Below are 20,885 nucleotides of genomic sequence, written 5' to 3' on the forward strand. Positions count from 1 at the left end.
CCCACCAGGATTCTGGTGCTGAGGAAGAAAAGGCGGGGGTGACCACTGTCAAAAAGCCATCTCCCTCGAAAGCGCGGAAGAAGAAGCTGAACAAGAAGGGGAGGAAGATGGCTGGCCGAAAGCGTGGGCGTCCCAAGAAGATGAGCACCGCAGACCCTGAGCGCAAGCCCAAGAAGAGCCAAGCCGCACTGGACCTCCTGCACAGCCAGACCGTGTCTCGGACTGCGTCCTCCTCGCCCCAGGGTGAGCGCTCACCTCCTGCCCCTGCTGAGGGCAGTGGGAGCAGATCTGGCTGCGGCTACAGCCAGGGCCGTGGGTAGAGCGAGGCCGTGTGGCCAGTGGGGCTTTTCCCTCATGTTCTTGCCTGCAGAGTTCTGGTGTGGTGGGTTAGGGCAGTGGTCAGTGCCTGCCTAGCATGGGCGAGGCCTGGGTTCCATCCCCCAAGAAGGCTAAGGCAGAAATGGTGACCGTTTGTGCCAGGAGTGGGCCATCGACAGCGCAGAGATGTGCCGTGGGGTGGGTCCTCTGGCCTCCCAGAAACGTATGGAGCCTCAGTCCTGCAGACCTGGAGAGCTGCCGGGGACAGTTGGGGCACGAGGGCGGGCCTTCAGTGGCTGACGCCTGGACGCTGCTCTCTCACGCAGACGCCTGCCGGTCACCTCACAGCCCATTCTACCAGCTACCTCCCAGCGTGCAGCGGCACTCCCCCAACCCGCTGCTGGTGGCTCCCACCCCACCCGCACTACAGAAGCTGCTAGGTGAGCTGGCCTGGGCCCCAGAGGAGTCCAGGGGCAGTTGCCCTGGCCTACAGTGTTTTCAGGGTGGGTCCTGGCTCCCACATAGCTTGGGTTTGGGCAGAGGTACTTCATCGCCAGCGTTCCCCAGTGATCTCCTGCTGGGCCCCCTGGGTGGCAGGGGCTTCTGGTTAGGCTTGTTGCATGGGTCAGCAGAGGCTTAGGTTGGGCCTGTGACTACCGAGGCCATCTCTCACCTCAGGAGACCTTGGTGGTTGTCCTGACTGGGCCAGGCCAGGAACACTGCTCAGCACCCTGTAGTATCCAGGACACTCACCCTAGAGACCAAGTCACTACACCGGTAAAGAGTCCAGCGAGGCCCTCACTTAGGTGGGCTCCTCCCCAGAGGGTGCAGGAGAGAGCAGGGCTATCCTGCTCTGTGACGGGACACCCCTGTGGTATGGGAGCTGCGCGAGGAGTCACAGGAGGACGCACCTGGGCAGGGCAGGTGCACAGCTGGTGGCCGGGCCCGTTCCAGAGGCACAGTGCGGGCTGGTCCTGAAGGGCCGCCACACACCTGGCCTGGGGCTGCCGCTGTCGGCCTGCCTGAGCGTCCTTGTCCCGTCTCGGCAGAGTCGTTCAAGATCCAGTACCTGCAGTTCCTGGCGTACACGAAGACCCCCCCAGTACAAGGCCAACCTGCAGCAGCTGCTGGACCAGGAGAAGGTGGGTGTGGCCCTGTGTGCCCAGCTGTCTGACCTGCTTCAAGCACCTGGGCTTGGGGTTCTGTTGCTCCCACGCTGCTTCCACTATCACTTCATGGCATCAGCCTTCCTATTGAGTCCTCAGGTCATCTTCCCACCTGTCCCCTGCCCACAGGAGAGGAATGCCCAGTTGCTGGGCACAGCGCAGCAGCTTTTTGGCCACTGCCAGGCCCAGAAGGAGGAGATCAGGAGACTCTTCCAGCAAAAACTAGATGAGGTAGTAGCCTGAAGGCCATGCTGGCTACCCTGGGTACCCATCCTAGCCAGTTACGACCTGGGATTTGGTGGGCGAAGGGGTGCAGTGAAGTCCAGGGCAGTTTCCTCCTGACCCTGCCAGCTTCGATGGCATTGTCAGAGGGCAGAGGCCTGTGGAGTGGGCCAGGGCCTCCGCCCACTGCAGCCACCTGGGGGCAGGGCTGCCGAGCCGTCATTCCCTTCACCTCCATCTTCTCTGCGGCCAGCATGTACCCCCCACCCTCTAGTGTCCCCAGGGAAATGAGAGACTTCTCCCCCCCCCCCCCCCCGCCCCGCTCTTCCATCTCACCACTCCCTCACCCCGTGACCCCAGGCACCTGTGGGGCTCCTCAGGCTGCCCAGAGGAGCCCTTCCTGCACCCATGCTCTGCTTCCTGTGTCCCCAGCTGGGCGTGAAGGCCCTGACCTACAATGACCTCATCCAAGCCCAGAAGGAGATCTCTGCTCACAACCAGCAGCTGCGGGAGCAGTCTGAGCAGCTAGAGAAGGACAACAGCAAGCTGCGCAGCCAGAGCCTGCAGCTGGTGTGTGGGCATGTGCTGGCCATGGCTGTCTTGAGTGTCCTGGAACATACCTGAATCTTGGGCCCCAGGCTGGGTAGAGGGCTGACCTGCTGAGTTTCCCTTTGGCAGATGGGCCCAGAGGCCTGTCACTGACTCTCTGGTCACCCACAGAGGAGCTGATGTCCTCGGTGAGGGTGAGGATGACTGTCCCCACAGCCCTGGTCAGTCTGCACTAGGTTGTTCTGGAAGCCCCTGATGTGTCCTCAGTTTGCTTTCAGGATATCTGTGGGGCCCTGTTAGATGTCGATCCAGGAGGCAGCAGACTTTGCTGTCCCGATTCAGAGGTCTCCTAGGACTCTGAACTGAGACCTACTCACTGTGCTCCTTTCTGAGCTCCTTGGAGCCAGATGCAACCCTGTGGCCTCACTGCCCTGGGGGCACCTTGCATGTGCCCGTGGCCTTCCAGGGGCCTTGCTTCTCAGGGGTCTCCATGCCAGGTCCCAGGGCATTCTGCACCTTGCCCCCCGGGGGTTGGGGATGCTGTGTGTCACAGGCTCGGTGAGTGGCCCTGGCTTGCCACAACTGGCATCCAGGCATGCAGGGCCATGCCCCTGGGGACCCTGCCCTGAGAGCAGCACTCCTGGTCTTCCCCATCATCGGGGCCGGGCTGGGCTGGGCTTGCTGCCGAGACTTCCTGTCCCTGCGCCTGCAGCTCAGGGCCCGGTGTGAGGAGCTGAAGTTGGACTGGTCCACCTTGTCCCTGGAGAACCTGCGGAAGGAGAAGCAAGCCCTGAGGAGCCAGATCTCAGAGAAGCAGAGGCACTGCCTGGAGCTGCAGGTGGGCTCTGTGGGCAGGAGGGGTGGCAGGGCCCCAGGGCCGCGGTGGTCAGCCCAGAGACCCCTGTCTTCCAACCCTAAGAGGTAACCTGTGCCTCATGCCACCAGGTCTGTCTGTCCTGTCAGGCTTCTTCTATGTGCAAGCTGATGCTGTGGCAGCTGGGCACCAGTTTATTCCCGCCCCTTGGGTGGCCTTGATCTCAGGATCCATTCCAAACCTCAGATTTCCCAGGCGCTTCCTTGTAAATCACTAGTGAAGAGGTCGGTGTCAGAATTTGCTCATTGGAAAACGAGCATGCGTCCTGAGACGTGAGTCCACTCAGGCATGAGGAGACAGGGCAGTACGCAGGCTTGCTCCCCTCACGCCTCCCAGAGCGGGTGGCACACGGAACTGCCAGGTAGCAGCAAGGACAGGGAAATGAGGGGGCTTGCAGCTGAGCACCTGGACCCCCCGGGGCTGTACCCTCCAGGGCAGGCTCCAAGTACTAAAAAGGCCCCTGCCTCTGGACACTGACCGACAGTCGACTCCTCCTAAGGCTCTGGGATGTGCTTATGGCCGTTTCCTTGAGCGCAAACTTCTGGCGCGCAGATGGACTGACGTGTGACAGCTGCAGGCAGGCCGCCCCGAGCAGCCTAGAGGCAGGGACTGCTTGAGACCAGCCTGAGAGGCACAGCGAGAACTGTCTCAAAATGTCAGGAAAAGGAGCTTGTTGGCCTCCTTCCAAGCCTGGCCCGTGTGCTCGACCTGGCCTGGGAGAGAGCCCTCGTGAGGACCTCCCATGGCTCCTGGTGCTGAAGGATGCGTCCAGTAGGGGGCGAGGAGCCAGAGCGAGGAGCCGCAGTGGAAGGCATTTCCTCCATGGCGTTGCTGCATATTTTTGTGCACACAAGTCTGTTCTATCAGAAATGGGTCCCTGTGCTTCCTCTGACCACTGGAGGAACGAGCTTTCCTCTCCAAGAGCACACATCTCTTGGCCCATCCATGACATCCCCGTGTCATTTTATCTGCATGCCCTTGTTTGGGCCACCCCGTGCTCAAACCTCCACTGCCTGGGCTGTCTCACCGTGCGTACACCATGGCATCCTGGCAGACCCTGGATGGCTCTTTCTCACCTTTCTTGGGTGGTTCCCTGCAGCTGGTGGCTGGCCGGGACCACAATTGCAGCCGAGAGAGAGCCTGGCCACCCACCCACCCTGGTCTGACTGCTGTCTCTTGCCCTGCAGATCAGCATTGTAGAGCTGGAGAAGAGCCAGCGGCAGCAGGAGCTTCTGCAGCTCAAGTCCTGTGTGCCATCTGATGATGCGCTGTCCATGCACCTGCGTGGGAAGGGCCCCCTGGGCCGGGAGCTGGAGGCTGAGGCCAGTAGGCTACATTTGGAGCTGGACTGTGCTAAGCTTGCTCTGCCTCATATGAGCAGCATGAGCCCAGAGCTCTCCATGAATGGCCACGCTGCCAGCTATGAGCTCTGTGGCGCACTGAGTCGGCCTTCGTCCAAGCAGAACACCCCCCAGTACCTCGCCTCCCCCTTGGACCAGGAGGTCGTGCCCTGTACTCCTAGCCACAGCGGCCGGCCTCGGCTGGAGAAGTTGTCAGGCCTGGCCTTGCCTGACTACACCAGGCTCTCCCCAGCCAAGATTGTGCTCAGGAGGCACCTGAGCCAGGACCATGCTGGGCCTGCCAAGATGGCTGCTAGTGAGCTGCATCCGCGGTGAGTGCCAGCAGGAGGGAGCTGCATGGGACATGAGTGCCCTTGGGTCCTTGGGCAGGAACGCATCCATTTGGAAGAGTTCGGGGGTTTGCCAGGCTTCGGCCATGATGGCTCGGAGGGGGCTCCTGAGTCGTCATTTCTCATTGCAGAGCTGAGCATGCCAAGGAAAGCAGCCTTCCCTGCCAGAGCCCTGGCCTATCCAGCAGCATGAAGCTGAGCCCTCAGGACCCACGGCCCCCCTCTCCAGGGGCCTTGCCCATAGCAGGAGAGAAGAACAGTGAGAAGGTGAGGTGCTGGCCTCCCAGGACCCTCTGCCTCTGGGGCGTCCCAAACTAGGTGCTGAGCAGGGCAAGCTCTTCAGGACTTTGGGAGGTGCTCAGCAGAGCCATCCTGAGTGTATCAGTTAGGCAGGTGGGTTGCCTAGCCTATCCTTGGGCTTGATGCGGACGGTCTTCCCTGGAGGACTCGGGGCATGTGACCTGTGCAAGCCCTGGGATGCAATTGCAGAGGCAGGTCGGGCTTTGTCAGGGTCTCTGTTGGGCACCTCTTTATTCTCATAGAGAGAGGGGTCTAGGGACCCTGACAGGTGCTGCACCCAGTTTACGCGGCCATTGCCCCAAGGTATCTGTGGTGGGGACCCTCTTGTCTGTCTGCAGGAGTGGAAAGGAGTTGGTGAGGGGCAGGCAGGCGCTGGGGTAGGGGGACGATGCCCTGCAGGCAGTGATTCATGGAACCACCAGTGTAGGCCGAGTCATCTGGGAGAGGTGTTCAGAGTGTGTGGGCCCTGGGCTGAACAGGGGGCTGGGACTGCATAGGCAAGGGTTCAGGCTCGGCAGCTGGAGGCCCGATGGGCCTGAGAGGTGTCGTCCCCTTGGGAGACAGCTAACTGCATGGGCGTTGCCAGCTACAGATGCCACTTGTCTCTTGCCTGGGGGGTGGAGGGGCCCTGTCCTGAAGGCCGTGCTCCTGGGTTGGGTCTGCTGGGCCTGGCTCCTGGCTGGGCCAGTGGTGATGATCTGGTGCTTGTCAGCAGAGTGTGAAGGAGCGAGCCTATGGTAGCCATGGGGAGACCATCACCAGCCTGCCCATCAGCATCCCGCTCAGCACTGTGCAGCCCAACAAGCTCCCAGTCAGCATCCCCCTGGCCAGTGTGGTGCTGCCCAGCCGTGCCGAGAGGGTGGTAAGCAGGCTGGGGCCCTGGGCGCACGTGTGGGCACAGTGGGGCTTGGGGTTTTCGTTTGTTCTCATGGTGCACCCTTTCTTCTTTGTTGAATTGCATGCCATTGCTAGGCGCAGTGGCGCATGCTTGTAATACCAGCTTCTCAGGAGACAGGCAGGAGGATCCCAAGTTCCAGACCAGCTTCGGCAACTTAGCGAGGCCCCAAGCAAGACCCTGTCTCAAAATAAAAAGATAAGAAGGGTCAAGGATGTGGCTTAGGGAGCTGGGGAGATAGCTCAGTCGGTGGAGTGCTTGCCTTGTAAGCACAAGGCCCTGGGTTCGATCCCCAGCACCAAAAAAAAAAAAAAAAAAAAAAGGATGTGGCTTAGTAGTTAAGAACCTCTGGCTTCCCCATCCGCACTACCCAAAGAATAAAAATACATGAATAAATGATATGCTCTTAAATTTCAAACCTGCCTGGGATTCCAGGGAAAGGGCATCCAGAGCCCAGATTTTACTGCAATGCCTGCTGTCTTACCTCCAGTCTGTTTTTGGTGGAAGGGGGTGTGAGCGGGCAGAGTGGGAGAGAGCCCTCCCGGTCAGGATGAGCCTGCTCCCGAGCGTGCCCTGCTGAGCGGCCCTCATGTGCCTGCTCCAGGAGCAGCCCTTTGGTTCACAGGGTGGCCCCGTGGCAGCCCCCTGGCTCCTGCTCAATGCGATCCCTGCACAGCTCGGGACACACGCGGTTCCTGGGTTTCTGGACATCCACTGTCTGTCCGTTCCTGGTCCTCGTTGGACCTGTAGCCATGCTGGCCCAGGTCTGGCTGGGGCCTGGAACCCTGCACCGTGGCCCTCTGTGCTGCTTGGCCTGCTGACAGGCTGCGGTCTCTCTCACAGAGGAGCACCCCCAGCCCTGTGCCGCAGCCCCGGGACCCCTCGTCCGCGCTTGAGAAACAGAATGGTGCTAGTGCCCACGCGTCTGGGAGCAGCGCAGGGAGCAGGAGCCTCTCTCTGGCGCCCACAGGTAACCCTTCAGGGCTGCCCTGCGCCTGGCTGCCACTCCCCGCTCCCCGGGACCCAGGTGCCAGGCCTTCACTGCTGCTCCTGCCTGTTACGCAGGAGGGCCCGGGGTGCTAGGGGGATGGGCCCAGTGAGGACCTGGGCCAGGGCCGTGGTATCTGCCACCTACCTAGCTGCCCCGTGACCCTGCAGATGCACAAGTCAGGTCACATGGGCCTCGGCATCTCCCAGCAGCTCAGCCTTAACTGTGGCCACCACAGTGTGAGCTCTGACCTTGAGCCTGGTTGTCGGGCACTGAGAGGTGGCCTGTGACAGGTTCTAGCCCATGAGGTCCCTGTGTCAGCCGGGTGTCGCCCTAGTCGTTGCCCAGCTGAAGGTTGGGTTTCTAGGCCCGACATGGACACTTGCTTAGCAAGTCACTTTGAGTGTCAGGGCTGCCCAGTGTCCAGTGGGTTCTGCAACTACCTCAGCAGGGCTCACTCCAGCCCCGTCTCTCGTGACGATACCAGGCTCCGCTGCACTTCTGTACAGGGCCAGAGAGCCTCTGTTGTCTGGCTTCTGCCACGGCGTTCCCAGCTGGAGAGTAGCCAGAGGCCTGTGCCCCCAGAGCTAGGCCTGCAGGTGCAGAGGCCATGTCCACTCCCCAGTTACAAAGGCTGCTGTCTTTAGGAGTGAGGGCAGCAGTATGGAAGGCCTGCCCCACTCCACGTCCTCTTGCCTGGTGTTGGGGGCTCTAGTCCATGGCGTGGTGTTAATGGAGATGCCCTGCCGTCTGCATCAACTGCCCAGGGCTGTTTTCCAGCTGGACGCGTGCTTGCTCTGTGAGATAGTTTGGTGGCCCTTAGAAGCTTCAGGTAGCACTTCTGCGAAGGGGCCCAGGCGAGGGGGTCACGTGCCTGCTGTTCTCGGGCCCCACGCGACTCGAGCTTCCAGAGCAGCCATGGTCCCTGTGGCATGGAGCACACCCATCTCCTCCGACCTCCAGCCCTCACTGCCTTGCACTCCTGCCCGTCACGTGGGGCAGCTGCACGCGGCTGCCAGGGCTTCCCCCCGGGCCCGTGGGGTCACCAAGGTGTCCTGACTGGGCTCCTGGTCCCGCTCCTGGTCATGTCTGGGCGCTGGGCAGCAGGCACCGCCCGCGCCCTCTGTACTCGGCACTGTGGGGAGAACGTGGGTTGTGGTAGGAACGTCATCCAAGGCTCCTGCTGGCAGCTGGTGGCCAGAAAGCCTCTCTGGCCTGAGCACTGCTGCCACCACTCGCTTCGTGTGCTGACTTCTTGGCAGTTCTAGAGATGCGGCCCTCTGCCCCCGGGAGGTCCCGGAAGCAGGCCCCACACATGTCTGGTAGGGGCTGAGGCTCTGCACTCAGTGTTGACCTCTGACCAGCAAGAGCTGCTCAGCACCCAGGCTTCCGAACAGTGCTGGTGGCTGAGGGCAGCAGGGCACCCTTGCTTTCAGAGGGATAGCTACCCAGCTGGGCCCACTATGGCAAGGGCCTGCTGAGGTGTGTCAGTGGAGGCCCAAGGCCACAGCTGCTCAGGAAGGAGGAAGGGTCCCCTAGGGGTCTGGAGAGGACATGGTTAGAGGTCAGGCTGGTGTGGGAGCCTCTGCCCTGCTGGCTAATGGCTGCTGTGCTGCAGATAGGGCTGTGGGTGGCTGTGGTAGCAGCAAGTCCCAAAGTAGGTTTGGGACCAGGAGATGGCCGGACACAGCCTGGGTGGGTCTCCTGCCTTCCTCTTCCCACTAAGCCCCCGACACCAGGAGAGCGAGTCTCCGGATTCACCAGATTGCAACTGGGAGGCCTCTTGTGGCTCCCAGGACCATCCCCACTTTCTGGGCTCTCCTGCCTGCAACTTTGGCCAGGATCAGGGCACGCTAGCGTCCGCCAACAGCGGGCCTGGCTGTCCTGCCTCCTGAGAAACCCACCCCTTCCTTGACAGGCTTCTACGCTGGCTCTGTGGCCATTAGCGGGGCCCTGGCGGGCAGCCCCGCCCCACTCTCCTCGGGGGCTGAGCCTGCGGCCCTGGACGAGCCCTCCAGCTCCGGGAGCCTCTTCCCCACGGTGGGGTCCCGCAGTGCCACGCCGCAGCACCCGCCTCTGCTGACGCAGCCTCGGAACTCGGGCCCTGCCTCTCCTGCCCACCAGTTGTCTGCCAGCCCTCGGCTTGCTGGGGCCACCCAGTGCCCACTCCCTGATGCAGGCAAGGGAGACCTGCCCTCCGACCCCGGCTTCTCAGACCCGGAGAGCGAAGCCAAGAGGAGAATCGTGTTCACCATCTCGGCAGGCGGGGGCAGCGCGAGGCAGTCACCGTCCACCAAGCACAGCCCCCTGACCCCAGGTGCCCGCGGGGACTGTGGGCAGAGCCATGGGCAGGATAGCCGCAAGCGTGGCCGGAGGAAGCGCTCGTCAGCCGGCACCCCCAGCCTGAGCGCAGGCGTGTCCCCTAAGCGCCGGGCCCTGCCGTCTGTCGCCGGCCTCTTCACACAGTCCTCAGGGTCCCCCCTCAACCTCAGCTCCATGGTAAGGACCAGGGCAGTCCACTAGCAGAGGGGTGGGCAGAGGCTCTGGGAGCCTAGAGAAGCAGCGCCTGGAGGGAGAGTGGGTGTCCAGGAGACAGACGGGGCAGACCCCAGGGCTTCAAGTGCCTCAGGAAGCATGTGGCATGGCCTCCGTGTCCCCAGAACCCTGGGACAGGTCAGGAACTTTGGAAGCCCTTAGGTACTCTGCTTGGGATCCGCCTGCCTGGTGTTCCCTGTGTTTGTGCATCTGCCTCTCTCTGACCCCTCAGGTCAGTAACATCAACCAGCCTTTAGAGATCACGGCCATCTCGTCCCCCGAGAACTCCCTGAAGAGCTCCCCCATCCCCTACCAGGACCACGACCAGCCACCCGTGCTCAAGAAGGAGCGGCCCCTGAGCCAGACCAACGGGGCCCACTATTCCCCGCTGACCTCCGACGAGGAGCCAGGTTCTGAGGACGAGCCCAGCAGCGCACGGTGAGTAGGGCGCGAGGCAGTGAGGGGCGCTGCCCAGGTGCGGGTGTGGGGCAGCGCTCCTGGCCTCTGAGGAAGGTGCTCTCAGCTGATAGGCTCCTGGGGAGGCTGCTGGGCCATGCGCTAAGGCACCCTGGTCCCAGGTGGGAGCAGAGGGCGGAGGGCTGCGGCCGACGCAGAGCGTGGGGGCAGACTGGGCATGCCGCAGGCCTGCTGTCCCAGGAGCGCTGCTTGTGGGAGGCCAGCCTCCTCGGGACTTGGCCAGCCCGGTCTCAGAATTCAAGAATGAAGGGGCTGGGCCGCCGCTGAGCGGTGGAGCGCTTTCCTCGTAGGACTGAGGCTCTGGGCTCCCTCCTTACCACCTCACATGACCAAATAAATGAAATGAGGCTTTGCGTCCACCCGACCAGAGACTTTAGGTTGAAAAGTGAAGCCTCAGGGAGGGCTCGCCCACTTGGTTCGACTGTGGAGGGCGTTTCTCCTTCTGAGTAACAGCGTTGTTAGACGCAGTCCACACGTCACACCACCAGTCGGAGTGCAACTCAGAGGGCTCCTAGGCTTCTCCACCTAGTTCCAGAATGTTCCGTCGCCCCGGAAGGAGGCCCACTCTTTGGGCAGTCCCCGTCCACCCACGAGTCCACATCCTCCCTGTGGACTCCTGTCCTGGACATCTCCTGTTACTGGAGTCCACACTGTGGCCCTGATTGTCGGTCAGCGCCAGGTGCTCAGGTCCGTCATGCTGCAGCTGTGCCACCACGCTCCCGCCTGCGGCCAGGGCTTGAGGTGGCGTGGACAGCTGAGTGCATCTGTTCATTCATCAGTGGACCGTGGGGGCTGTGAATCTTGCTGATGTGAACACATGTGTACGAGCTTTAGTTTGTGAATAGGTTTTCGGTTTACCTTCTCCCTTGTAGTGGAATTAATGGGTGATATGGTGACGCTGTTTTTAATTTTTTTTTTTCTTTTTCCTTTTGGTACGAGGGATTGAACCCAGGTACCTTTAACAACTGAGCCACATCCTCAGTCCTTTTTAGTCTTTTATTTTTGAGATAGGGTCTCTCTAAGTTGCTGAGACTGGCCTCCAATTTGTGATCCTCCTGCCTCAGCCTCCCAAGCCGCTGGGATTGCAGGCTTGCACCATGACACCCAACATCTGTTGATTTTGTTTTGTTTTGTTTTAATATTTTTTAGTTGTCAATAGATCTTTTATTTTATTTATTTATATGTGGTGCTGAGGATCAAATCCAGGGCCTCACACATGCCAAGCAAGCAAGCACTCTGCCACTGAAGCACAGCCCCAGCCTTTTGTTCTCTTTTGTTTTTGGTATTAAGGAATGAACCCCTGGGTACTCTACCACTTAGCTCCTCCCCATGCCCTTTTTTTTCTCTAGCTACATTGCCCAGGCTGGTCTTGAACTTGCTGGCCTTGACTTGCCATCCTCTGGTCCTGGCCTCCTGAGCCACAGGGATGATGGGCAAGGCCACCACACCAGCCCCTCCATCTGTTCACGTGATCATGGCCCCATGTGTCTGTGGATCCATGTTTAGTGCTCCACCCACTCCGTTGTCTTGTTTGGTGTGAGTGTCTTTCACACTGGCCTGGTGTACCATGCACGTGTCCTCCTCTGGTTGCCCAGCGTGTCCACAGCCTTGTGGTGCCCTTCTTAAAGGTGATGAAGCCCACATGTCTGTCTGTCTTCTTGCTGCACGCGCTGTGGTGCAGTAGATCTGCATCACTTGGATTCTGCTCCTCCCATACATAAACTGATACAGGCTTTGTCCCTGGGCCTCCCCACTGGAATTGGGAACAGCTGCCTGAGCGTGACCCGCGGCAGTGTGCTGCGCCAGGTTCCTGGGCTGGGAGGGCTCAGAGGAGTCAGGCGGGCAGGCCCCCTGGGCTGTGTGCTGCCGCGTGGGGAGCTGCACTGCACTCGGCCGTGACCCACCCAGCAAGGGTTCTGAGGCCCGCCTCCTGCTGGACTTCGCCCAGCTCTGTTGGAGGGTGCCCCCGTGCAGGGCCTGCGGGCAGGAGTGTGTCCATCACTTTACAATGTCCCAGAGCTGTTTGGTGTTAGCCGTCCTGTACATACACTTAGATGTCACATGTTAATGATGTTTTCTTTCTTTAACAGAATCGAGAGAAAAATTGCAACAATCTCCTTAGAAAGTAAATCTCCCCCGAAAACCTTGGAAAATGGTGAGTGTCAAATGTGTCCTGCTGCTGCCTGCTCCCATCCTGACGCTCAGCGTGCGGGTCAGGGCCAGCCCTCCCAGGCACGTGGCCTTGCCACTCAGGGTCACCCTGCATCCAGCTGGTCCCATGTAGACCCCACTTGGGTGCCACCCTGGGCTGCAGGACTGTCCTGTGGGCACTCACCTGGTTCCTGGCGAGGTCAGACCAGCTGTTTTCTTGCCCAGCCTGACCACCCCACCGAGCGCCCTGTTCTGGGCTCCGACCTCCATTTCTTCCACCTCACAGCCCTGCCCTTCCCTTGGGGATGTTGGACCTGAGGCTGTGGACACAGTGGGAGGCTCTGTCCTGAGGCAGACTGCTCTGACCCTCCATGCCACCTCCTGCCACGCTCAGACCCCCCGCCTGCCCCGTCCTCAGCATCTTGGAGGCCCTGCGGCCACCCTGCCAGGAGTACCAGGTCCCACGTCCAGTGTCTTGGTGGCCTCACACCTCTTGTTCTTCCTCAGGTGGAGGCTTGGGACGGAAGCCAGCCCCTGCGAGCGAGCCCGTCAACAGCAGCAAGTGGAAATCCACCTTCTCGCCCATCTCCGACCTCGGCCTGGCCAAGCCTGCAGATAGCCCCCTGCAGGCCAGCTCCGCCCTGAGCCAGAGCTCCTTGTTCACCTTCCGGCCGGCCCCAGAGGAGCCCGTCGCGGCTGAGGCCAAGCTGGCCACCCACCCAAGGAAAGGCTTTTCTGGCTCGCTGTCGGGGGCAGATGGGCTCAGCCCAGGCACCAACCCTCCCAACGGCCTGGCCTTCGGCGGGGGCCTCGCCGCGGACCTCAGTTTACATGGCTTCAACGACGGTGCTTCCCTTCCCCACAAGGGCCCTGAAGTGGCCGGTCTCAGTGCCCCCCTGAGCTTCCCCTCCCAGCGGGGCAAGGAGGGCCCCACAGAGGCCAACCCCTTCCTGAACAAGAGGCAGCTGGAGGGCCTGGGTGGCCTGAAGGGCGAGGGTGGCCCTGGCAAGGAGCCAACCGAGCCCGGCCTGCCCTCGTGCGGGCCCACGGACAAGGCCACCCTGCCACATGGCAGCAGGCCCAGCAAAGGCCGGGACCGCGAGCTTGACTTCAAGAACGGCCACAACCTCTTCATCTCTGCCGCGACCGTGCCTCCTGGGGGCCTCCTGGGGGGCCCTGGCCTTGCCACCGCAGTGTCCTCCGCTGGCAGTGCAGCTCCCGCAACCCAGGCACACCGCCCCTTCCTGGGCACCTTCGCCCCCGGGCCGCAGTTCACCCTGGGCCCCATGTCCCTGCAGGCCAACCTTGGCTCCGTGGCTGGCTCGTCCGTGCTGCAGTCTCTGTTTAGCTCTGTGCCGGCCGCCGCAGGCCTGGTACACGTGTCATCCGCCGCAACCAGACTGACCAACTCTCACACCATGGGCAGCTTCTCCTCTGGGGTGGCCGGCGGAACCGTTGGAGGTAGGCGGAGGCCGCCCCCGAGCACAGCTTCCCCAGGGCAGGCGCCTCCTCCTCCCAGAGTGCTCGCTCTCCACAGCCGTCTTCAGGCTCCTTCCAGCGCCCTCTAGAGGCTGGGCTGAGCCTGCAGCCCTGCACCATGCGGGTGCCCTTTCCTTGAACCCCGGATGGTTGTCACCAGGCTGGAGGACTCTTGCCAGTTCAGCCTGCGCCAGGTTCTCGTTGTAACGCGTCCCTCTTGTTTTCAGAAGGCCACGGTGTACATAACTAGGCAGTCCTTTCTGCCAGGGAGGTCACCTGGTTAAGGGTGACCACTCACATGCCCTGCGGCAAGGCCGGGGGAGCTGGCCGTGGGCAACAGGGAGCCCGACCACGCCTACGCAGACTCGGGCGGGCTCCTGGCTGGGCGCGGGCGGGCAGGTGGTCCCGAGGGGCGGGCTTCGGCCTGGCTGCAGGTAAGTGCCCTGCACCTGCGCCCTGCTGCTTGGCATGAGTGCCCGCGCTGTGACCCAGAGCCGCAGCTGCTCGGCTCCCCGCGGCTGTGCTTCTCTCGCTTTGGCTGGGCCGTGCCGCCTGTTGAAGCTGTTTTCTCTCCTGTTTGCAGGTGTCTTTAACCACACGGTGCCTTCTGCCTCTGCTCATCCGTTTGGAGCCAGTGTCGGCAGCGGGGCTGTGTGTAGCAGCGCCACGCTGGGCCTGAGCCCGCTGCAGGCGGCGGCCAGCACCTCGGCCTCTTCCTTTCAGGCCCCGGCCTCGGTCGAGACTCGGCCGCCCCCTCCGCCTCCGCCTGCCCCGCTTCCTCCTCAGCACCTGGGCCGACCCCCTGCGGGGCCGCCTGTCCTCCACGCCCCCCCTCCTAACGTCGCCTTGCCTCCTCCTGCCGCGCTGCTGGCCTCTAACCCTGAGCCCGTGCTTCTGCAGAACCTAGCGTCCATCCCGGCTAACAAAGCTTTTTTACCCCCCTCCTCTGCCACCTCTCTGCAGCCTGCTAACGCCTCTCTGTCTGTCAAGCTCGCCTCCCTCCCGCACAAGGTCTCCCGCCCCTCCTTCACGGTGCACCACCAGCCCCTGCCCCGGCTGGCCCTGGCGCAGGCCACGCCCGCAATCCCGCAGGCCAGCTCCACAGGGCCGTCCGCTGTGTGGGTTTCCCTTGGCATGCCGCCTCCTTATGCCGCGCACCTTTCGGGGGTTAAGCCTCGATAAAGACTTGCTTAGCTAGCAGTTCGTATTCTGTAAGGTAAGGCTAGAGCCACGCAGGGTGGTGCGCTCGAGAAACCCGGTCCTCCCTCCTGTGGCACAGAAGACGGCCCGCAGGGCACCACAGAGGGCCCCGGGGGTGGAGGTGCCGTGCAGTGGGAGAGCTCCAGAGGCAAGGGCCACCGTTGTGAGAGCAGGTGCTGCTGAGTGCCGAGGGACGTGGCTCTCCATGGGGCCCCATCGGTGGCCAGCCTCAGGAGCCAGGGGTACTGTGTCAGCTGCCATGCGGTTCAGGCTCAGTGTGCAGGGCCAAGGTCAGGTGTAACCCCGAGGGGAGCCGGTTCTTCCTCCCAGGCCACAAGACCCAGCAAGGCTGAGATGGCAGGGGTAGCCAGTGCCATGGCAGACTGCTGTTGGTGGAGTTACCGGGGAGCCAGGGCATGTGATGGGTCCCCTGGTCTTGAGTCCTTGAACACACTTCATAGGAATCCAGGGAACCCAAAGCGCACGTGGCCCCTGGCATGCTGCAGACCCCCAGATGGGCTTGGCCTTGTGTTTCTCACCGGCTCCTGCCCCCCCAGCTCCAGGCAGCCAGGTGGGGCTGTCAGGGCAAGCTGGGAACAGAGGCCCGGCCCAGGCCACAGGTGCAAGGATGAGAGGGGCTCCCTGAGGCCATGACCAACAGCTGAGTGGCCCACCCACTCCGCCCCTGGGTGCAGAGGCTGCACCTGAGAGAGCTCAGCCCCTGGGTCAGCTGCAAGACTCCGGGCAGCTGCCCGGCCTGCCCTTCTAGGGAGCAAGGGTGTGCTCACCCGGTGAGGAGTTGGCCGTGGCTCTGACCTGCCCCCAAGCACTGTGGAAGCAGACAGGGTCCTGGCTGCTGGTGTGCTCAGAATGCTGGCCGCCTGAGGACTGGACACAGGCTGTATTTGGCCCCTCTGAGAAGTGCCGTAGCAGGGTGGCCGTGGTCAGCCTCACCCGTGTCCTCAGGGTGGTGGAGCTGCGGGAACTGGGGTTGGCTGCGGCAGCGTCTGGGTGCCAGGCACCATTTGCCCACAGGGAACGCCTGCCCCATCCATCTGGAGAGGTGCCTGCAGGGCAGCTCTGGCGCCGTGGGTGTGTTCGCGGGCCCCGGGGCGCCTGCTGAGTGCCGGCTCCTCCCGCTGACTGCTGACAGCTGCTCTCCCCACTCTTGTGCCACCTGCAGGTAACTAGGACTTCTACCTCAACCGCGCGACTATGCAAGGACGGTGTGGACCAACGCGCCCGCCCGCTGCTCAGTGCTCGCTGGCCTGCTGGGCCCCCCTGGACGGCGGGGACAGGACAGGGACAAGGAGCTCCACTGTGAATCGGCAGCACGCACAGGAGGTGCTGCCACGGTCCAGTTTGTACTGTCGATAGTTTTAGATAAAGTATTTATCGTTTTTTAAAAAGTATAAACAATTCTGACTTATTTTATTCCATCTAAGTCGTCAAAGGCAACCTATTGAGAAGTATAAATGTCTATGTGAGAGAGAATCTATGTCTAGAGACGCGGACCTGCAGGGCGCCTGCCCACGGAGACGCCGACAGCCTGCCCGGTGCTATCTCACCACCAGGCCGTGCCTGCCTCCACCTCGGTGCTGCCCTGGACATTGGCCAACGCCAAAACCGGTTCTCAGAAATGCCCACCCCAGCACCCATCACTTGTTCCTATACCAAAGGCTCGCCTGACCCTGGGCAGGGGGCTCTGTGGTTAGGTCCCTCAGAGAAGGCCCTCTTCCTGGTGGCCAGCACTAACCTTGCAGCCCTGCCTTCCTCTGGAGCCCCTTGAGCCTGCTGCCCCTACTGCCCCCTCACTGTGAACACCCCCACCTGTGAACCTTTTGGCCTAGGGTCCAGTCTGAGGCATGCTGGGAAGTGGGCACAGGCCTGCGGCAGGTGTGGCTCTGCCTGGTGCTCCTGAAGGCTCTGCACTGGGTGTCATGCCCAGTGCGGTCACTTTCACGTCCCTTTGTTTGGGTTTGTGGCACTCTGCTGGGCGATGTTGGGCAGGCCCCCAGTGGGTCCCCTGGTGTCTGTGTATATGAGAGAGTCACACTGATAAGTGACTATTTTATAGAGATGTGATGAGAATTTATAAATTTCATAGACTTGACTGCATTTATTTTTAGATTGTATAATGCACAGTGAACTTTAACAAAAGGAAAAGTAAGGGGAAGGAAAACCTTTATATTTATTGAAATGCACAAAACTGGCTTGGGCTCCAGGGCTGGCCCCCCACTGCAGACCCTCAGGTGTGCGTCTCAGAGCTGCCTGGCCCACCCCACAGCCTCAGGAAGGCTCGGGCTTAAAACTGCCCACACTGCTCCTGTGGCTGCTGTGGGTGCTCCGGGCCTGGCACCTCTGAGTCCCGACCCACAGGTCTGGAGGTAATGCTGGCCCCTTTGGCAGCCTCGATGGTGCTGAGAAGGGACATACGTGTGACCACAGATGGGCCAGGGCCCCCAGGCTGTCCTTGCCTCTCTGAGAAGCCTGTCCCAGGCCTGGCCCCTCAGAGCAGAGTTCTGCAGATGGTGCTGGTAACTCCGCCCCTCCACGTTGGTGCTCTCGGCCAGGCTGCAGGTGCTGTGCCTCATTCCCAGGGGCCCTAGCCCAGCCCTTAGCACAGCAGTGCCCTGCTTGGTGTGGGGGACCAAGGCTCACCTCTCACCATGCAGTTCCCCAGGGTGCCACTGGGTGACAGTAGCAAAGTCAGCACGCAGCGAGGCCCACGTTGTTTAAACACTGTATTCTTCCGCTAACCTCCCCAGGTAGCGGTGGCTTGGGTGCGGGGCAGGCCACACCAGCCAACACGGACTCCTGCTGACGTGCCCCATTTAGACATCCGCCTGCGACTGCACATACGCTTGAGTGTTGGGAGACAGGACGTGCTGGGGAGGCAGGCCTGACGTGGGGCCCCCACCGGGTCTCGGGTACTCCCAGGCACGGGAGCAAGTCCGCCCTTGAGCCCGCCAGGGGACAGGCATGGAACCCCACGCCTCAGCTAACCTGTTTGCTGCACCCCAGGCCCTGCTGCACTCACACTCACCCAGGCTGACTCACTGCCCTTGTGCTGGCACGCAGGGTGGCTGGTGCGGGCAGCATTGGCAGGGCTGTGCTGGAGTCTGCTGCTGGACCCTGTCTCAGCTACCTTGGGGGCGGGTGCTGCTGGGAGTTGAGGGCGACTCCGGGGAAGCCCTGGAGAGGCCACATGGCTCCTGCTCAGGAATTGTCAGGGAATCGTAAGGACTGGGGCGACCTGCTCTCCTGGGACCCGAGGCAGCCTGCTGGTCAGCAGGAACTAGCGCTCGCACCTACACTGACCCACGACCAAGGACTCGCGGCTCTCTGCTCTCAGTGTTCCCCGCCCCGCCCGGTGTAACGTCCATCCGCAGCGCTTTCCCGTGCCCGGCCTTTATTTGTAACGCAGCACTGCCTGCTCTCACTCTGTAGTGAACTCTGTACTCGCTGGGCGCATTGCCAGTTCCATCCCTGGCGCCCCCTCATTGTCCCACCTCTGGGTGCTGTAATAAAGCAGTTTCCACCTGGACCTGGTCTGAATGCCATCCTTTCTTCCTGGTTACGCGACAGTGATGTGTGTTGTCCTTTTAGTGGGGATCCTTCCACCCCAGGTGGGGGTGGCAGCAGCCGTGGGGCCAGGCCCACCCTTGCACCCAGGGCCTCATGCACACTAGGGGTATCTTTTTGAGCAAAGACAGCCCATCTACGACCCAGCCAGTGGCAAAATGCTGGCTCGTTCTGGTCACACCCAAGCCAAGGTCTCACGGCACCTGGGGTGGAGTCACAGGGTCGCCCAGGATTCCTGTGACCACAGTGCCCCTGCACTTCGCCCTGGGACCTCCCCTCAGTGAAGGCATCCTCACATCTGAACCTTGAAAGGACCCCGGCCCTCACTTTCTCAGGAGCGGGCTCTGGCTGCCTGCCTGGGTCCCCTTCCTCTTTCCATTGACTTCACCACCATCTGGTCTGGAAAAGAGGTACCTTTATTGAACAGAGCAAGCTTGGCCACCTGGAGACCAGTGCCAGGGGCTGGCCCCATCAGCAGGAGTCATGTTCACAGCTGGTTGAGGGAGACCCCTCACCATTCACAGCTTCACCTAGCTTCGTACATTCAGCTGGCATGAACAGCAGGGTTGTGCCAGTGAGGTGCCCAGCAGGCCCTCGATGGGTGCACCTGAGAGACCAGGCGGGGGCATGTGACGCTGCGGTGCCAGACCTCTCTGGTGGATCCCAAGTTGGGCGGGAGGGCTGTGCTGTGCAGCTTCTCAAGAGGCAGTCCCTGTCCACCCCACCCACCCTCGGGCTTTGGACAGCTTTAGGCCAAAGCACCTCCCACTGCAGACCCAGTTGTGGGCAGGAACCCAGGCCAGGGGGCCCAGCTCAGGGTCAGTCCAGCTCATCCAGCCGGGAGCTGACCCTAGCTGACTGCCCATCTCTCGGCAAGCTGCTCAGCTGGAACCTGGTCTCCTCGGATATGCCGAACTGCTCCAGGGGATCCTGTGGGGTGGACGGGGTGGCGGTGAGCTGGGTCATGAGCACTGACTGCCCCTGCCACCTCCAGCCCACACACCTTGCCTGTCATCTTCTGTATCTCATTCCTGTAGAAGATGAGGCTTCTCCGCATGTACTCGTAGCTGGGAAGAGGACGGGACTGGCTCAGTCACAATACCTCGACCCCACCCCGTGTGACTGCTGAGCTGTGCCTCCCGGCTGTCCCCGAGCCCCACCTGGCCCGACGCAGTGCCTCTGTCCACTGCTCACACTGCTCCTGGCTGCAGCACTCAAAGTGGTACTTCCTCTCTGGGTCCTCCACGAAGCCTGCGGCGGACAGAGGGAGGTGCCTCTGTCACTCTCCACATGGTCCACACCCCGCCTGCCCCAAGTCCCAGCTTCCCCTTGCCCGGGCCTAAAACAACTACTCCCGGGGCCCCAACGTGGGCTCACCCTTACGGCCTGCCAGGAGCTAAAGTGCACACCCTCCCAGACCCAGACCCTGTCTGGAACTGGGCCTTTGCTGATGCGAGTCATCAAGGTGGACCCTAAAGGCGACGACTACTGCTCTCTTTAAGAGAAAAGTGGCCGCAGACGATATGAGGCGAAGCTCCTAGGAGCCAGGAACCAAGGATCCCTGGGGATGGCAGGAGAGCGGCCCGAGCCGGAGTCCCCCCTCCGCCTCTGAAGGCACCTGCCCTGCCCGTCCGCCCCCAGGAGGCGCAGGGCCTCGGGCCCGAGCTCCGCGCGCGAGCAGAGGCACTCACTGATGGAGAAGCCGCCGGGCTCTTCCTGCGCGACTCTGCAGCGCTCCAGCAGCAGGGCTCCGAGGGGCTGCGCGAGACACGGGCGTGAGCGCCGGCCGCCCGCGCGGGTCCCCCCACGGCGCCCGCGCCCCTACCTCGGCCTCGTCCGTCCGGAAGTAGAAGAGGAAGTTGACCACCAGCTTCACCAGCCGCCGCTTGGCCACTGCGAGCACAGCGCGGGCTCAGCGCGGGCTCGGCGCGGGCTCGGCGCGGGCTCGGCGCGGCCGCGAACCCCCCGGCTAGAGGCCCCGGACCAGCCCACTCACCGCTGCCCTTCTTGGGCCCCCGCATGCCCAGCTCCGCCGCCAACTCCGCCGGCTGCCGGGACAGCGCCCGCAGCTCCTTCTCGTTGTAGCGCATGGCTGGCACCGCGGGGACACGGGAGCCAGAATGCGCAGCGCGCGCCTCTCCCGGCTCCCGGCCGCCGTCCGCGCTCGCGCCGCAGCCCGCGCCACAGAAGTCTCAGCGAGCTCTCCCGGAAGTCCCGAAGGAGCCAGTGCGCCTGCGCCCCGCGGGCGGCCCGTCCCTCCGTCAGCCGCTGCGTGGCGCTGGCATGCGGGGCCTGTGCAGGATGCAGGGCCAGCGGGGGAGCTCAGCAGCCTTTATAAAGTCCTGAAATAGGCTGAGCTTGGGATGGAATCTGTTTCACAGCAACCCCTTTGTCGGGCAGTGCCCTTTCCTGAGGCTTACAGGTGCAGGCGGAGGGAACCATTGCGTTTCCGGGAG

The 20,885-nt window shown here is 62.2% G+C and overlaps 2 protein-coding genes across 3 annotated transcripts in view; one reads left to right on the plus strand and one right to left on the minus strand.

The window, feature by feature from the left end:
• Positions 1-17,581, plus strand: part of DOT1L (DOT1 like histone lysine methyltransferase) — a 54,070-nt gene extending 36,489 nt beyond the window's left edge. Inside the window, 17 exon segments of the mRNA XM_079115927.1 lie at positions 9-243; positions 645-758; positions 1,368-1,414; positions 1,416-1,460; positions 1,614-1,715; positions 2,139-2,276; positions 2,968-3,093; positions 4,317-4,801; positions 4,951-5,086; positions 5,835-5,981; positions 6,858-6,984; positions 8,921-9,501; positions 9,770-9,975; positions 12,105-12,169; positions 12,673-13,626; positions 14,228-14,860; positions 16,028-17,581. Coding sequence (XP_078972053.1) covers positions 9-243; positions 645-758; positions 1,368-1,414; positions 1,416-1,460; positions 1,614-1,715; positions 2,139-2,276; positions 2,968-3,093; positions 4,317-4,801; positions 4,951-5,086; positions 5,835-5,981; positions 6,858-6,984; positions 8,921-9,501; positions 9,770-9,975; positions 12,105-12,169; positions 12,673-13,626; positions 14,228-14,826 — 4,107 coding nt within the window. The 3' untranslated portion in view covers positions 14,827-14,860; positions 16,028-17,581.
• Positions 17,582-18,827: 1,246 nt separating this feature from the next.
• PLEKHJ1 (pleckstrin homology domain containing J1) lies at positions 18,828-20,657 on the minus strand. Of its 2 annotated transcripts, XM_079115940.1 has the most exons (6): positions 20,426-20,657; positions 20,255-20,322; positions 20,121-20,187; positions 19,590-19,680; positions 19,433-19,496; positions 18,828-19,359 (listed from the first exon to the last, which is right to left on the minus strand). In XM_079115940.1, exons 1-6 carry the CDS (start codon positions 20,517-20,519, stop codon positions 19,249-19,251), a joined length of 495 nt encoding a protein of 164 aa, XP_078972066.1. In that variant the 5' UTR covers positions 20,520-20,657; the 3' UTR covers positions 18,828-19,248. The 2 variants fall into 2 exon arrangements, with proteins under 2 accessions (XP_078972066.1, XP_078972067.1); XM_079115941.1 differs by lacking the exon at positions 19,590-19,680 and having other exon boundaries at positions 20,121-20,322.
• Between the last annotated feature and the right edge of the window lie 228 nt (positions 20,658-20,885).

The sequence above is a fragment of the Sciurus vulgaris genome, assembly GCF_902686455.1.
Source record: "Sciurus vulgaris genome assembly, chromosome: 16".
NCBI classification, from domain to species: Eukaryota; Metazoa; Chordata; class Mammalia; order Rodentia; family Sciuridae; genus Sciurus; species Sciurus vulgaris.

Excerpts from the sequence above, each read along its gene's own strand:
- PLEKHJ1 (XM_079115940.1), bottom strand. The coding sequence starts at position 20,519 with ATGCGCTACAACGAGAAGGAGCTGCGGGCGCTGTCCCGGCAGCCGGCG. Across the intron at positions 19,681-20,120 it reads GCCCGGCGGCTTCTCCATCA|GCTTCGTGGAGGACCCAGAG; the intron begins GTGAGTGCCTCT and ends TGTCCGCCGCAG. Across the intron at positions 19,360-19,432 it reads TACAGAAGATGACAGGCAAG|GATCCCCTGGAGCAGTTCGG; the intron begins GTGTGTGGGCTG and ends TCCACCCCACAG.